Source organism: Coenobita brevimanus, chromosome 23 (assembly GCF_032717465.1).
Source record: "Coenobita brevimanus isolate Jiangsu-jjx chromosome 23, ASM3271746v2, whole genome shotgun sequence".
Lineage (NCBI taxonomy): Eukaryota > Metazoa > Arthropoda > Malacostraca > Decapoda > Coenobitidae > Coenobita > Coenobita brevimanus.
The window spans coordinates 48,562,950-48,578,697 of record NC_136976.1 but is presented as its reverse complement, the minus strand read 5'-3'; the positions used below and the strand labels follow the sequence as shown (position 1 = coordinate 48,578,697).

Genomic DNA, 15,748 nt, shown 5'->3' with positions numbered 1-15,748 from the left:
TTGTTTAAAGCTTTCGTTGATGTAGTTCACTGTAACGACCTTGTTTTTTTTTAGAGAGATATGTCTCATTATGGCATTGAAAATATCTGATAAGCGCAACAGAATGGTTATAAAGAGGAGATCGCGTCGAGTTACAGCAGGCTAGGTGGACGTGGCTTAACGAAAGGTGTCGCAGTTCATAACTGAGTCACCCCTCTACTGGGAAGGTGCCCACACTATTAATACATACATTTGCTCCACGTATCAGGTAGGTGAGGCAGCGTCTCTTCTTGTCTTGGCAACGGAACTTGCCACACGTTTTCTTTTACAGTTTGTTGTTAGTGATGTTGGTTATGCTGAAACTCATGCCAAGACCTTGAGCCAATCACATTCCCTTCTCGCGCTCCTCCACTGAGCACCAAATACTTGGACGAGTTTCATCACATTGCACACTCTTAAACAGTTTACATCTTTGGTCTCGTAACTAGGTCATAGAGTTGGTGAACTTGTGTTAAATGGTGTAAGCTGGGGCAGTCATTATATTATTGAAAGTTGTCCCTTAGAGGTGCTGTAATGAAATTGACTTGGTGACATTTCTTGCAAGTATATGGCCATAAAGTCAGAAAAATGAAAGAAATGTGAGTGAGAGTTGTGTTCGTGTGTATGTTTGTGTGTGCACTTTGTCTAAAAGTACTCTCTCTCTCTTGCCCAGTAAACCAGTTCCCCAGTGCACAGGGTAGCAGGAGGAATCAGCCTGTGTGTGTCAGTTTGAGAGCTGTGAAGTGATGTTACTGTCTTAATTTATAAATGAATTATAATTCAAGAAAAACATAACACTGTACAATATTTGGAAATGGTGTTTGTTTATGGGCAAGGGGAGGTGTCTGAGGTGTTGGTGAGGTATGTTAAGATAAAAAGTTTTGTGTTTTAATATTGTGATAAGCATGTGAATCACAGTACATGTATTTGCATATATGGTGCATACATGTTTTTGCTGTATCACATTGCTGTAGTAGAATCGCTAAAGCATTATTACAGTTGTAATTTGTTGCTTCAGTCTCATAGACGAACTTAATTATGAAAAACCTCAAGCTTAATTTGCATATATATAGTACTGACCATGAGTTAAAATCAAAAGCAGATTGTTCTTTCGGTAATATTTCAACAATTCTTTCATGGCATGACACTCAGTCTGTTAATATTGTAAGAAAGTTTGGGGCACTTGTTACCATGGTGGATTACCCAGATGTAGAACAGTACTGTATCATTATTACCAAAATTTCCAAGACATTTGATTATGGGATGCCTTTATTTTGTAAGCCTAACTGCAGTAAATTTGTATTACTTACTGTAGGCAGTGTCGGGGCTCTAAAGTGATTTTTCACTCAGATGGTTCTTGATTTGTCTTGTTAATTATCATGACATGATTAGGTGCAGGTAGCTGAATTCATCCTCATTTCTCATGGGGTGATTGTCAGTTTATCATCTCTAACTCCTTGGTACTGCCTGGGAGCACCCTTTTAGAGGATTACCACAGCAGAATTCTCCTCTGGCTACCGTACTTTGTCTCTCCACACTAATCGCACTTTGTCACACATCTTCCTGTGCCATCTCTCTACCAGTGTATTTTTCCACTGTCTCTCCCACACCATGGATAATTCTCTGCAGTCAGTATTGCTTGTCACCTCTCACTCAAAGTTAGTGTTGTCCATCTTTGAAAAGACCCTCGTCATCTGATTGTAGCTTTTATCTATTTACCCCAGCCACATATAACCCTTTTATGCATTCCAAATTTCTCTAGTCTGTTTTGCATGTACCGTAGCTGTTTCGACAAAGGCAGTTTCATTGGCCTGCAGAAGGTTGTCTCATTCACTACCCAAGTTTCACATCAGTAAAAAAGTGTTGCAGTCACCTGTCAGTGTTCTCTTCATATCTAAACTAACCATCCTACCCATATGAGTTTTGCCAAGTTCTTTAATTCCTCATCTTGAAAGAATCTTGTTTAAGCTTCACATAACATTTTGTCATGTTTACTCAACCCTCGGTTATCTAAAGCTCTCATCATTCCAGGACAGCTTATCTCATGATTACGTATTATAGCTACTGTGTGGATGATCCTGCTTTCTCTGTTTCCATGCAGTGTTTAATTTCCATCCAACCATCCATTCATCCATCATCTAATCCAGTATTGTACTGTCAGGAGCAGAGGGGCCTGGGGTTGGGCTGTTCAGTTAAGACCCTGGATATTTAAGATGCAAATTGTAATTTCTCCCCCAATTATGGCATCACAAGAACAATGAATACAAACCACTCCTTGGAATTACTGTAAATCCTTATGGACAGTATGCTGTTGGAGTGCCTTAACTCACTAGACCACCACACATCTAAACATTGTATGAGGGCAACGGAGCTAACGCATTTCATCAGTGTACAGCGCATGCATCAGGGAACTATCACATAAAGGGGAGAGTACTCAAGAGTGAACGCCATATTCCTGCCTTTTCAGGCACCTGTATTATACCGTACTGTAGTTTGCTTATGCTTTCAATTGAAGTATGGTATCTTGTATGTTCCCAGTTAAACTTACCCTCCACCTAGTGTAAATGCCAACACATTCTGGCCGGAAAACTTTGCTTCATCTGCAGTAGGTCATGTCAGCAGTTTCCATATGGTGTCTTCTGACACAAATTAACCCACAAGAGGTAGCAAGATAGTGTATAGCACAGCTTGGATCATTTCCATATGATAAATCACACCACTGTATAGTGATTTAACCCTAATTAAGAACTTTATTTATTTATTTATTTACTTTTACAAGGGTTCTGGTGTTAGCCAGAGTAAAGTACCTACAGCAAGTATGGCAATTTGATATTTTTTTAAATTTTTGACTGTTGATTTCATATTCTGGTTAAATAGCAGTGAAAGGGTGAAGGTTTTGCTCGGCTTAAAATGGAACTGTACATTGTTGAGAGGCCAAAGAAATTTGAAAGGAACAGATATTGAGAGAAACATGTTCTGCACAACTGGAGGTGGTTCTGTTATTGCCATCCCTTTAGAGAGTTTTGGAAAGGGCAGAATGTTGAAGACGATGATGGGTTAGCTCTTGTTAAGTGGCCCAGTTATCTGAACTCATCAGTAAAATTACTAAGTATAAAGTAAGACACCATCCTCCCTCAGGCTTTTGTCCACCTTTCAATTACTGTAAAATAATACAGGATCATGGTACCATAATTCCACAAATTGGTTAAGCAAGCATCAGAACTTTGTTAATTAAGTGTTAATTAAGCTTCATAAATGTTGCATGTAAAGTTCAAGAGCTGTTTAGAGCACTTAATAGTAGCTACTGAATCCATCTGGTGCAGTGTCTTCTTGTCTTTCCGTCTTGTTATCTTGGCTATTACGATTATTTTTAAAGCATATTTGACCATAACCCACTTAACTGACCCTCTCCAGTCAGTTCTTATCTTAAGACCAGATGCTTTTTATCATGTCTCCTCTGATTAAGCATTGTCAGAGTGGTATTGTTATCAAGTGTTGCCTCTAGTTAATGCACTGTCATTCTTTGCTATCTGTGACAACTTTCGCTTTCTTGACAACTTTCACTTTCCCATGAAATGGTTTTTGTAGAATTAATATGTATACCGGTACTTTACATTGTAAATTTTATTTTTAGTGGGGGTGCCCATCATCCACTCAATGTAGTGGCACTGTACCCTATTTTGGGTAGCTCTACAATGAGTGACAAGCCAAATGATTTCCAGTAAACCGGGAAACCATTTAATAAACTGAGTGGTAACCTTATAACCAACCAACACGTGTTCCTTACATGTCAGCAAGTGGGTTAACAGGGAGTTAGTGCCTCTCCACAGAAAACAGCTACCGGTAACCAAAAATACAGACAAGAAGCCTCAGATCAGGACTGACCAAGGACTGGACAAAGGACACTGTATGGATTACAGCATAGAATGTAAGGGGTGCAAATGATGAAGTAAAAGAGAGAGAGAGAGAGTGTCCAGGTGCTTGAGGACGCAAAAGTGGACATTTGTGGATTAATTGAGACTAAATGTGGGGGTGAGAGTGGGAGTATGGATGGGGTATATGTGTGGTAGTACATGAGAATGTGAGAGCAAAAGAGGGTGTATGTATTGTTGTGTGCAAGAGATGGCAGGAGAACATAAGAGTATGGATCAGTTGGTTCAAGGATTGTGTGGGTATGATTGAAAGTGATAATGCAGACTTTGATGATTGTGTGTGTGTGTGTGTGCCAGTGGAAGATCATGCAAGCAGTGTAAAAGAAGAGTTCTTGGCAAATGTGGAAGCACGCATGGAAAAGTTTGAGAGAAATGAGAGAGTGTTTTTTGATCGGAGATCTATCTATCTATCTATTGCCAGACGCCTCAATCCCATTTGGGGTGGCCACAAACAAATCGCCTCCAAGTCGCCCTGTCCCCCGCCATTTCACTCCCCTGCTCCCAACTCACACCCCCCTCTCTCATATACTTCTCCACCCCATCTCTCCATCTCATCCTCGGCCTCCCCCTCCCTCTTTCCCCCTCCACCTCACTCACATACACTCTCTTCGTCAGTCTTTCACCCTCCATCCTCTCCACATGGCCAAACCACCTCAGTGTGTTCCTCATAACGCTTCCTATCACATCCACATCAACACCACAACGCTCCTTTATATTCTCATTCGTCAGCCTGTCTCTCCATGTGACTCCACAGGCTCCTCTTAAATAACTCATTTCCACGGCTCTCACTCTTGACTTGTGTCCTTCCAACAACGTCCAAGCTTCACTTCCGTACGTTAGAGTTGGTATCACAATACTGTCATGTAGTAACTTTTTCACTTCCCTGTTTCTTATCACTGCTTTCAAAGAACCAGCAACCTTTCTTCCCTGCTGTACCCTTTCAAGCACTTCACCCTCCAAACCTCCATCCTTACTCATAACACTACCCAAGTACTTAAACGTACTCACATTTTCCAATTCCTCACCATCCAACCTCGCTGTGAAGGTGGATGGAGTAGTTGATGAGTGGGTTGTGCCTGCAGAAGTGGATAATAATGGTAGTGCTCTAGTGGATATTTGTGCAGGGAGGGAGTTGGTGATAGCCAGTACTCTCTTTAGGCATAAAATTATTCACCAGTATACGTGGCAAGTGATAAGAACAGTGAGTGGTGAACTGAATGAATGAAAGACAGTGGTTGATTGTGTATGTGTGGATGACAGAATGAGAAGGTATGTAATGGATGCAAGAGCTTACAGAGGTTGGGGGAGTGGACTCTCTGACCACCAGTTGGTGGTGGTGAAAGTCAAGGTTCAAATGCAATGGAGGAATAGAAGGAGGGAAGGACAGAAGGAAGTAGTCCATACAAGGAAGGAAGAAGGTGCAAGGGGATAGAAAAAAAAAAAGGCAGAATATAAGAGAGAAGTGGTAGAGCAATTGGGTAAAGATGATTTGGAGCAGATGGGGGAGGTGGAAGGTGTGTGCAAGATATTCACGGAAGAAATCATTGTAGTGTGTGGGGTGAAGAGAATATGTAAAGGGGTGCAAGGAACAGCATGGTGGAATGATGAGATGAGACAAGCTGTGGCACAAAAGAAGAAAGCATATAGTGAGTGGATGGGAAGCAGAGGCATAGAGGAAGTTGGGCAACAAGAGAGAGAGTTATATGTAGAGAGGAAGAGAGAGGTGAAAAGATTGGTAAGAGAGTAAGACGAGAGTGTATGAGAAATTTGGGAGGAATTTGAGTGCAAAGTGGAGGGAATATAACAGAATGTTCTGGAAGGAAGTAAAGAGAGTTAGACAGGGTGATAAAGAAGTTAGTAGGGGAGTGAAAGATAAAAATGGTAGATTGCCAGTAGAGAAGGGAGAAAAAGTGAGCAGATGGAGAGAGCGCTTTACGGAACTGGTAAACGTGGAAAATGGAGGTAATGCGAGTATAAGTGGCTGGGAGAAGGAGGGAAGTGGGAAGGGAGGAAGAGATCAATAGGGTGGAAGTAGCGGATGCAATGAAGAAGGTCAGAATTTGGAAAGTCCCAGGAATTGATGGAGTGTGTGGTGAAATACTGAAGCATGGGGGAGAGATAGTTAGCAATGAAAGGAGGTATTTGAGGGGAATCAAAATCAAGTACAGGAATATTGTGATTTTTCTGTATTTAGGGTTGAATTTGTTGAAAAAATTTCAACAAGAAGTTTGGCTTTTCCACGTGGGTCACTTACCAGATTTCCATTGGGGGATTCTAACGGTGGAATTTAAGAGGTGGTAGTGAAGTTAGTTTTGAATGAATTAAGGGTTGACCCGAATATTTTGTTATCATTTGGGTTTAGTAGTTTGCTAGCCTGTCTGTGTAGAAAGTTTGATTTAGAAAGATTGACAATAGTTTTGGCATGGTTTCTGATATTTCTATAATAGTTAAAGGCTTCTTTGGTTTTGGTCCTAGTATAAGTGTTATAGGCTATTGTTTTATGTTTTGTTACTCTAGCACAATTGTGGTCAAACCATTTAGGAGAATTACATCTTTTTCTGTAACTATGATGGGGAATGCATGTTTCCATGCCGACTTTAATGAAATCCTGTATGTGGCCCAATGTGGAATTTGCATCTTGTGAGAATAAGGAGATCCAAGGAACATCCATAATAAAATTATGGAGTCCCTCCCAGTCTGCCCTGTCATAGTGCCATTTAGTCACCACGACAGGTTCAGAGCTGGAAGGTGTGGTAGGTGTTAAACTGGTGTTTTGAATCAGACAATGATCAAAGTCTGAGGGGGGACTCCACTTTGACATTATAATTATCTGAATTGGTTGTTAGAAACAAGTCCAGTAGGTGGGGATTTTGATCAGGGTTGTATGGTAGGCCTATGCAGGTGGGTTGACTGACTAACTGGGTGAGATAAAATGAGTCTGCAAATAGCTCATATTCAAGACCAGAGTCATCAGTTCTGGCTGAATAAGTGAGCCATTCAACATTATGGGCATTAAAATCACCCAGGATAGTAATTTCTGATGCAGTATTAATGCTGAGGACACTTAGCTGTGAAGACAGAGAGTCAAATAAACTCTGCTCTGGGGGGGTATTAGGGGAACGATAAACACAACAGAAATACTGTACTTAACTTTACCAAAAGAATTTGATTTGTATATGGAATAGTCAAAATAAGGACAATTAAATTTAGTAATCTCCTCCAGGGCAATTTCTGATTTAGCAAGGCAGCATACACCTCCTTTGGGTCTGAAATTTTGAATCAAGATACTGTATAACCAGGAAAGTTAAATCTAGCTAAATCAGAGGTGGAGCTTACTTGAGTGTGTGAAAAATAGCAGATCAGGGGATTCAAAGTGGAGGAAATTTTGAACAGAGTTAATATTGGAGTGAAGTCCCTTAAGAAAATTTTACTGCACTGACAAGCAGATTTAGGGCACCTCAACACTGGAGGTGGCACAGTTGCTTGATGACAACCAGGAGGGCCCTGTACAGATGACCCAGCCCTGCCGGTGGTGGTCATCAGAGAAACCACCACACTAATTCCCAGTATGGCAGCAGCCATGGTTCTTTTTATGGGGGGGAGAACAGGGATGTGTTGTGGAATGTGTATGATATGTAATGACAAGATCGGTGTTTTATGGAGAGAGGATAGCTGGTTTAAGGCAATGTGATATAATGTGGATGCGTGTGTTGTGTAAAGAGGGCAGCCTGATGCCCTCTGATGTTTGAGGCGGAAAGATGTGTAACTAGCTACCAAGGCCTAGGAGAGAAATGGAATCCAGGCTATTCCCTGAGTCTCCCGTTACCTTGGCGGTAGCACTTCCCTGGGCGGGGCTGCCTATTATTAAGTGAAGATGAAGGGGAACTGCAAGGGTTGGTGAATGAGTTTTGGAGAGTGTCTAAGAAACGAAATCTAAAGGTGAATCTAGGGAAGAGTAAAGATATGGTCTTCAAGAGAACTGAAGTCGCTGATTATTCAGTGAGATTGGATGATGAGGAAGTGGAAAATGCGAGTACATTTAAGTACTGTACTTGGGTAGCGTGATGAGTGAGGATGGAAAGTGGAGGATGAAGTGCTTGAAAGGGCAGAACAGGGAAGAAAGGTTGCTGGTTCTTTGAAAGCAGTGATAAGAAATGGGGAAGTGAGCATGGAAGAAAAAAATCACTGCATGAGTAGTATTCTGATGCTCTAACGTATGGAAATGAAGCTTGGACCATGTTGGAAGAACACAAGTCAGGAGTAAGAGCAGTGGAAATGGGTTATCTGAGAGTAGCATGTTGAGTTACATGAAGAGATAGACAGACAAATGAAGAAGTGAAGGAGAGTTGTGGTGTGGATGTGGATGTGGTAGAAAGCATTAGGAGAAATACATTGAGGTGGTTTGGCCATGCGGAGAGGATGGAGAGCTACTGTAGAGACTAATGAGGGGAGAGGATGTGAGTGAGCTGGAGAGGGGCGAGTCAAGGGAAGGCCAAGGATGAGGTGGGGGGATGGAGTGGAGAGGTATATGAGAGAGGGGGGTGTGAGGTTGGGGGAAGGCAGTGAAATGGTGGGGGACAGGGTGACATGGAGGCGATTTGTTTGTGGCCATCCTTTACATGATTAAAGCGTGATCAATGTGTAGAGCTTGTTCTCTCAGTCATCTTACCTTTTTCTCCTTTCTCTGCCAACATTTTCGCATTGTCATCTCTCACCCCTCAATTTTCATTTCCTACCTGCTCTACTTTTGTTATCTCATTCCAGAAAAGTTTTTTTTATATTCCTGTCGTGTTACACTCAGATTTCATCTGAACCTCTCATCTACTCTTTTCTGACTTTTTATAAGTAGTCCTTTTATATATATTACTTTAAATGTGCTTTTCTCAAAACTTGTATAGATATTTCACACATTCACTCATATTTCAAGGCATGCCTGATAATGTGACATTAATACGGGTATGTACAGTATGTTGTGAAGTTTAACAGCAGCTATCACTGCTGTTACTGATTATGCTGCTGTAGAATTACCCAGATACTGTATATTAATATTTTGTATTCCATTGTTTCACTCTCATCTTAAATGTCGAGACCAATTGCCTAGCCCTGGGCTCCTACGCTCCTCATGGGGCGATGTAGGATTGGATGATGGATGGATTCCATTGTTAATGCAAATACGGGGTATTGATGTATTACATGCTTTAATGTAAATTTCTCCCTAATGTAAAGTTGCATTTTAACACTCGTTGCGCTGCAAACCTCATATGAGGCACAGTGAAGGTCTGTATCAGCCAAGTTGCAATCCTCAAATGAGGTACTGGTACAATTTACATTGGTTATACAACATCGACTCAGGAGAGGTAAACTACCCTATAAAGAATCAGCCCAGCAGGTGTTAATGCAGTACATCAAGACAGACATCATTGTTTTATTTATTTATTTATTTATTCTGATTTTATCTAGACAGTATGAATTGGTCAGAAATGAACCAGTGAAATGTTTCTATGGATTGGTGTTTTGAACCATTACAGTATTGTTCACTACAGTATTTTTTAATTACCTATAGAAATGCAGTAAGTTCATGATAGTCGTGATCAGGAGTGAAAGGAAACTGTAAAAATTTGCAAACCATCACTGTAGTAGCCAGAGTAAATGTTGCGTTCTGTTGAAAATCATCAGCATTTTTTTACTGAAATTGGTGTCTGTCTTTTTGTGTCCTCAGGCTCATCTGAATGTTCACTAGGTGGACAGCAGGCTGGTTGCCCTTGTGAAATACATCCTTCTCCTTTTTGGAGGATATGGAGGGAGTCTATAGATGTTTGTATAGCAGGGCAGCATATCTGCCTGGCTGTATTGGTACCCCAGTGTGAAGGCCTCTCTCTCTGGCCAGATTTGACATTTAACATTTGTCACTAGTTTCCATTGCATGATATTGTGATGTTAGTGTCCAAGTGTTATAATCATAATCATCATCAATCTGATCCTATTTCTCTTTAACGCCTGGAGTGGGAGGATCCAGAAACAGAATCAGGGAATCCTAGAAGCAGAACTATCAGTTTATACAGTACAGAAATTTTCTTTTTTTTAGAAAGGATTTAGGTGGAGGCACTCGCCATCCACTCGCTTGATATAGTGCTGCTCTCAGGTGTCTGCCCTTTCCTCTCCTCCATCCTTCTTTCCTTCCATCCTCTTCTGCCTTTCCTTCATTCTTTCCTCGTCCTTCTGCCTACGGGTGGCTTTACACTCCCCCTTCTGTCTTTCATTCCTTCATTCTTTCCTCTTCATTCTGCCTGTGAGTGACTCTACACTGGATGACAAGCCAAATGGTTTCCTGTACACCAGGAAACCATTTACAATGCCTGGTGGTAACCATATAACCAAATTATGGCGCCTGGTGGTTTAGTGGGTAATTAAGGCGCTCCAGTTGGATTGAGCCGGTGAAGGTTTATATTCATGGGGTGGTTGGGGTTTATTGCTCACATAATGCCACTCATGGATGAGTGAGGCTGGTCACTCTCATCATAAATGTCAGGACCAGCTTGCCTAACCCCGGGTTCCGACGCTTCTCATGGGGCAACATAGGATTGGATGATGGATGGATGGATGGATAGAAAGGACTTGCATCCATAGTCCTATACATTATATTCATAGCAGGTGGGATGTTTGCTGAGTATATTATTTTTCTGATAATCAGGGTGGAAATGATCAGTTGGGGGAAAAATATTGTCTACCATATATCCTTATTATTTGTCATTAAATGATATGATTTGGCGCACAAAATATGTTTTGTGTGTGTTTTACATGGGCTGTAGTAATACTGTGTGTGTGTGTGTGTGTGTGTGTGTGTATACATATATATACAGTACCCTCGCGTCCAATACGGTAATATTGTCATGCATGGGTCCTGTGTTGGACCAAAAATGTGTTGGACAGACAACAGAGCTTATGGGGGAAAATGAATTACGTCAGCAACCCTAGGAAAAGTCACCCTAAATACCTACCATATACCTAGACATATATTGGTACTACTGTAATTATAATAAATGATACTGTACTATGAATGATTAACCTTTTAGGATAATGTTGGTGAGCTTGCTGGGAATGGAAGGTGATATCTGAGACTAGGTAGTCCTACTGGGTCCCTGGAGGATGGCTGCTGGCGTCACTAGTGGGTAATGGCTGCTGCTCCTCCTCAACCTCCCTCATAAATCCTTTGAAATTCCTCTCCCCTTTCTTCTGCCTCTCGATGAATTCTAGCTTGGTGGCCTGAGGGAGGTGCCGCCGCTTCTTGGGGTTCTCAGAAGGCTTCCTAGGCATCGTGAGCAGGGTAAAATGCAGTAGCAAGGGCAGAAAATGCAGCGAGAAAAAAGCACCATCCAATGCGAATTATGCAACTGAGTGGCGCTGTGGCGGGAGAAATTTAAACAAAACATCACGTGAGAGCAGAAGCGTTTTTCATTGGGCGACATCACGATCTCGTCACAATAGCGTGCAGGGGAGGCTACTTGATCGGAAGTTTTGATTGGCTGTCAGCGTCACAGGAACGTCCAGTATGACCGTGTTGGACCAGGGGTGATCGTGCTAGAGGTGAACTCTGCGGATTTCGCCCACTTCTCGGAGCTCCGTCAGTGTTATGCTTACACACCCGTTTTACAGTACTTAAATCATATTAAATTGTACTAATTTTTTGCTCTCTGTGCTGGACAAACGTGTTGGACGCGAGGGTACTGTATATGTATATATGAGCTTTTGTGGTACAATGGTAGAGTGTGTGTTTTCGTGCATGGCAGAATTAGGGTTCGTGACCCGCCAGGGTAATAAACTTTGGGAGTGTTCACCCAGCCACGTACTCCTTTGGCGAACATAAGGGGTGCTGTGGTTGAACCAGTGTCACATACAATAAAGTATGCTTGCGCCCATTCGACTTTCACAGGCCGATTATGCTTGGTTCACAGACTACACACACATCCAAAGCCACTCCAACATTACAAGCCCACTTACAAGCACTTCTAACCCTTCATACTATCTCTACCAGACTGCCCAAGTCATATGGTAGAGATACATAGGCTGTATCGTCCCCACTTCGGTTGGGATAGGCTGGTCCTGCAGTGGATACTCGAACGGCTGCTGCTGCTGATATATATATATATATATATATATATATATATATATATATATATACGTCTATATCTATATTTATCTATATAGATAGATAGATAGATATAGGATATGTAAGTTTGGGATGGATAGGAGTTGATACATAACTTTAGTTATGTGAACACCATTTCCTACAAAATTTTTCCCATTACAGTAAACTCCCAGTTATCCTGCATAATAGAGCCAAAGGCCTGCCGGATGCTGTCAGAATGCCGGGTTATGCAAAAGTCCCTCCTGGGGATCCCTAACCCCCAACCCTACAACACTTATCAAGTGTCTAACCCCTACAAAATGCTTTAAAATGTCAAAAAACAGGTCCTCCATGCCAGATAGTGTCAAAGATTTCTTGCTTACTGCCGGGTACGATTTTAATTCAGCTGTTGGCTACGCCGGATAATGTCATATGTCAGGCAGTGCTGAGACGTATAATCAGTACTGTACTGTAGTTACGTTTGGCATACTGTACTTGGTATTTGTTTACAATTTTTAAGGATACATAAATAAATAGAGTACATTAGATAAAGTTTGAGATGTACTTAATGAGTGAAATAAGCCAATAATTAACAGTTGCATAAGTAGGCTTGTATGATTCATAACTGGTGATAAAAAAAAAAATAATGATTACCAAAAGGAGATACATTAATACATGCTCATCAGTTTTTTGGCATTAACTTCTGTTGCAGAGCAACAGGCTCATACCGAACCACCGGGATGTCAGATCCCAAGCAGGAGCGGGACAGTGATCGGGATTCTCTGACAGGGTGGACACTGGTGGATCGGGAGGGCACTCCTGAGGACACCTCACAGGAAGGTGGGTGGTACTAGCATTTGCTCATCTTCTGCAGTTATTTATTCCCCCAGAGTAGACTTTTTACACCAAGAGATGATTTCTGTTCTTGCTGGTGGTTGGTTGCTAATGTGACACTATTCTGTTGCCCAGAGACCTGCTCAGAGCTGACCGTACCAGGTTGTATGTTCAGCTTGTTTTTCTTTTTGCTCTGCTGTTACACATGATACTGGTATGTTTTTTCAGTATGGGAGTATTTCTAGGAGCAGCCCAGTCAGTCACTCACAGTAAGGATTTTCAAATGCAAGGTGCTTTACTAGTGAAGCCTGTATGATGCTTAACTTTTGCAAGTAAAGTGCTTCACTGTAGTGAATTTCCATAATGTGTTGTATCATTTTTAGCAATCCCCCCTCCCTTTTTTTTTTTTTTTTTTTTTTTTTTTTTTTTTCAAGGAAGAAGGAACCAAAGGCCAGGAGCCTGCAAACTGTTCTTTCCAAGAAAAACAAAAACAGTACAACAGAGAGACAAATTTAAGATCCATTTATTTCGAGATGCCTGGACACACTGTGTTTGAAAGACTGGAGATCATAGGAAGTAGGAAATACACACAGAGGGAGACAGTTCCAGCACTGAATGAATTTATTGCTTCTATACTTGTTAAGTTTTCATCAGTGTACTGCAGAATTTTTGTATAATTGAAAAGCATATTCAAACATTCAGTTTTTCCCAGATAAAAAGATACAGCAGATACTGCAAAGGGTAAAGAACAGCCTTGCAATTTTTATTGATGTTCTTTATTCAAATGATGAGTTTGTGAATAAAGAGTGGCATCTGACATATATGATTTTTCCTGAATGTGATGCTAGTGAGAGAATAATTTATGTAAATTACATGGTTAGAAAAGTACAGTTATTTTTTTGGCGTGGTGAAAGAGCATGACTGTGTCAATTCAGTCAAGATAAAAAAAGTACTGTAATTATTTTGTCTATGTATTTTTTTCCCATAATTTCTCTTCTATTCTTAATGTATCTGTATTGTATACAAGTAAATGCAGAAATGAATAAAATCCAAAGCATTTGCCCATGAATGCATATTGCCTGCCATCAATAAAAGACTAGGTCAGTAATCCTCTGTCAGTCAGAGGAATATCATTTCGGCTTCACCAAACAAAAAAAAAAAAAAAAAAAAAAAATGGCTTCACAAAAAAAAAAAAAAAAAAAAAAGTTTTTGGCTGTTTACTCCTACTACCATAAGTTAAATATCACACTAGCATTCAGAAGCCTGAAGTCTGGCCGCCATCAGTAAAAAACTAGATCAGTAATCCTTTGGCAGTCAGAGGCATATCACAGCTTCACCAAAACCGAGAGTGGGGAGGGGGGGGAAGTATTTGAATTTTGCAGTTTACTTCTGCTAAGTTAAATACCATGCTAGCATTCAGGAGCCTAAAGTCTGGCGTATTATGTTGGTACAGGACATTAAGTATAACAGGCCTTTCTATTAGTTACCCTTAAAATAGCCAGTCTCTTCATTAAGGGTACAAGAGAAAATGGTGAATAAGAGCAGGCTAAAGGAAAGAGTTAGAAGGTATTCTTGCAAAATCCTTTGGCAGTTGGAAGCATATCATGACAACATCACCAAAATTGTTAACAAATAATAACTATATATCCCGGGATAATGCCCACTTGATTTTGAGATATCTTGGGAAGAGATACACACACACAGACACAGGCAATTACATTATTGCCTCGCTCAGTGGACGATAAAAATTAAGCTTCTGTGAACTAGTTACACTAATGCATATGCAAGAATGATTGCAGTAAGAGAAATACTGTACGTATGAATTGTACTAAGAAATTTGTTGTATAGTGTAATTTGCTGTAATTTTCATTTTAATTACTATAAATACAGTACTGAGACATGTCTAAAGTCCTCTTGTGTATGATTGTGTTGTCAGATTTCTATCTATCTATCTATTGCCAGACGCCTCAATCCCATTCAGGGTGGCCACAAATAAATCGCCTCCATGTCACCATCCTCACCATTTCACTGCCCCACTCCCAGCTCACACACCCCTCTCTCATATACCTCTCCACCCCATCCCTCCATCTCATCAGATTTAATTTGCTATATTTAACAGTACTGTACTATGGAAAAAGTAGGAAATGTGAAGGTAGATGGGGTAGTTGGTGAGTAGGTTGTGCCTGCAGAAGTGGATGAGAATGGCAGTGCTCTAGTGAACAGTTGTCTGGGGAGGGGGTTGGTGATAGCAATACAGTACCTTCTGTAGGCACAAAATGATCCACAGGTATCAGTGGTGAGTCATCAGAAGGGTGGGTGGTGAACTCAATGAACGGAAGGCAGTGATTGATTATGTTTGCATGGATGAGAGAATGAGAAGGTATGTAATGGATGAAAGAGCAGACATATGTTAGGGAAGTGGACTTTCTGTCCACCACATGGTGGTGGTGAAAGTCAAGGTTCAAGTGCAGTGGAGAAATAGGAGGAGGGAAGGATAGGAGGAAGTAGTCCATATAACGAGAGTAGAACCGTAGAAAGGTTGCAAGAGGATGGAGAAAAAAAAAAAAAAAAAAAAACAATATAAGAGATAAGTGGAGGAGCAGTTGGGCAAATATGATGTGGTACAGATGGGGGAGGTGGAAGGTATGTGCAAGATATTCACAGAAGAAATCTGTGCAGCATGTGAGGTGATATGTGGGATGAAAAGAAGATGTAGGGGGAGCAAGGAACAACATGGTGGAATGAAGAGATGGGACGAGCTGTGGTGCAAAAGAAGAAATCATATAGTGAATGGATGGGAAGCAGAGACATGGAGGAAGTTGAGAGACGGAAGAGAGAA

The 15,748-nt window shown here is 41.0% G+C and overlaps 1 protein-coding gene across 2 annotated transcripts in view; it reads left to right on the top strand.

The window, feature by feature from the left end:
- Positions 1 to 593: 593 nt before the first annotated feature.
- The window catches only part of LOC145392960 (uncharacterized), a 133,775-nt gene continuing 118,620 nt past the window's right edge, over positions 594 to 15,748 (top strand). Inside the window, exons 1-2 of one of the 2 annotated variants that reach the window (XM_080267256.1) lie at positions 594 to 617; positions 12,788 to 12,915. In XM_080267256.1, the coding sequence (XP_080123382.1) occupies positions 607 to 617; positions 12,788 to 12,915 (139 nt within the window). In that variant the 5' untranslated portion in view covers positions 594 to 606. Of the gene's footprint in view, positions 618 to 795; positions 880 to 12,787; positions 12,916 to 15,748 lie in introns of those variants that run through there. The other variant, XM_080267255.1, reaches the window with a different exon arrangement.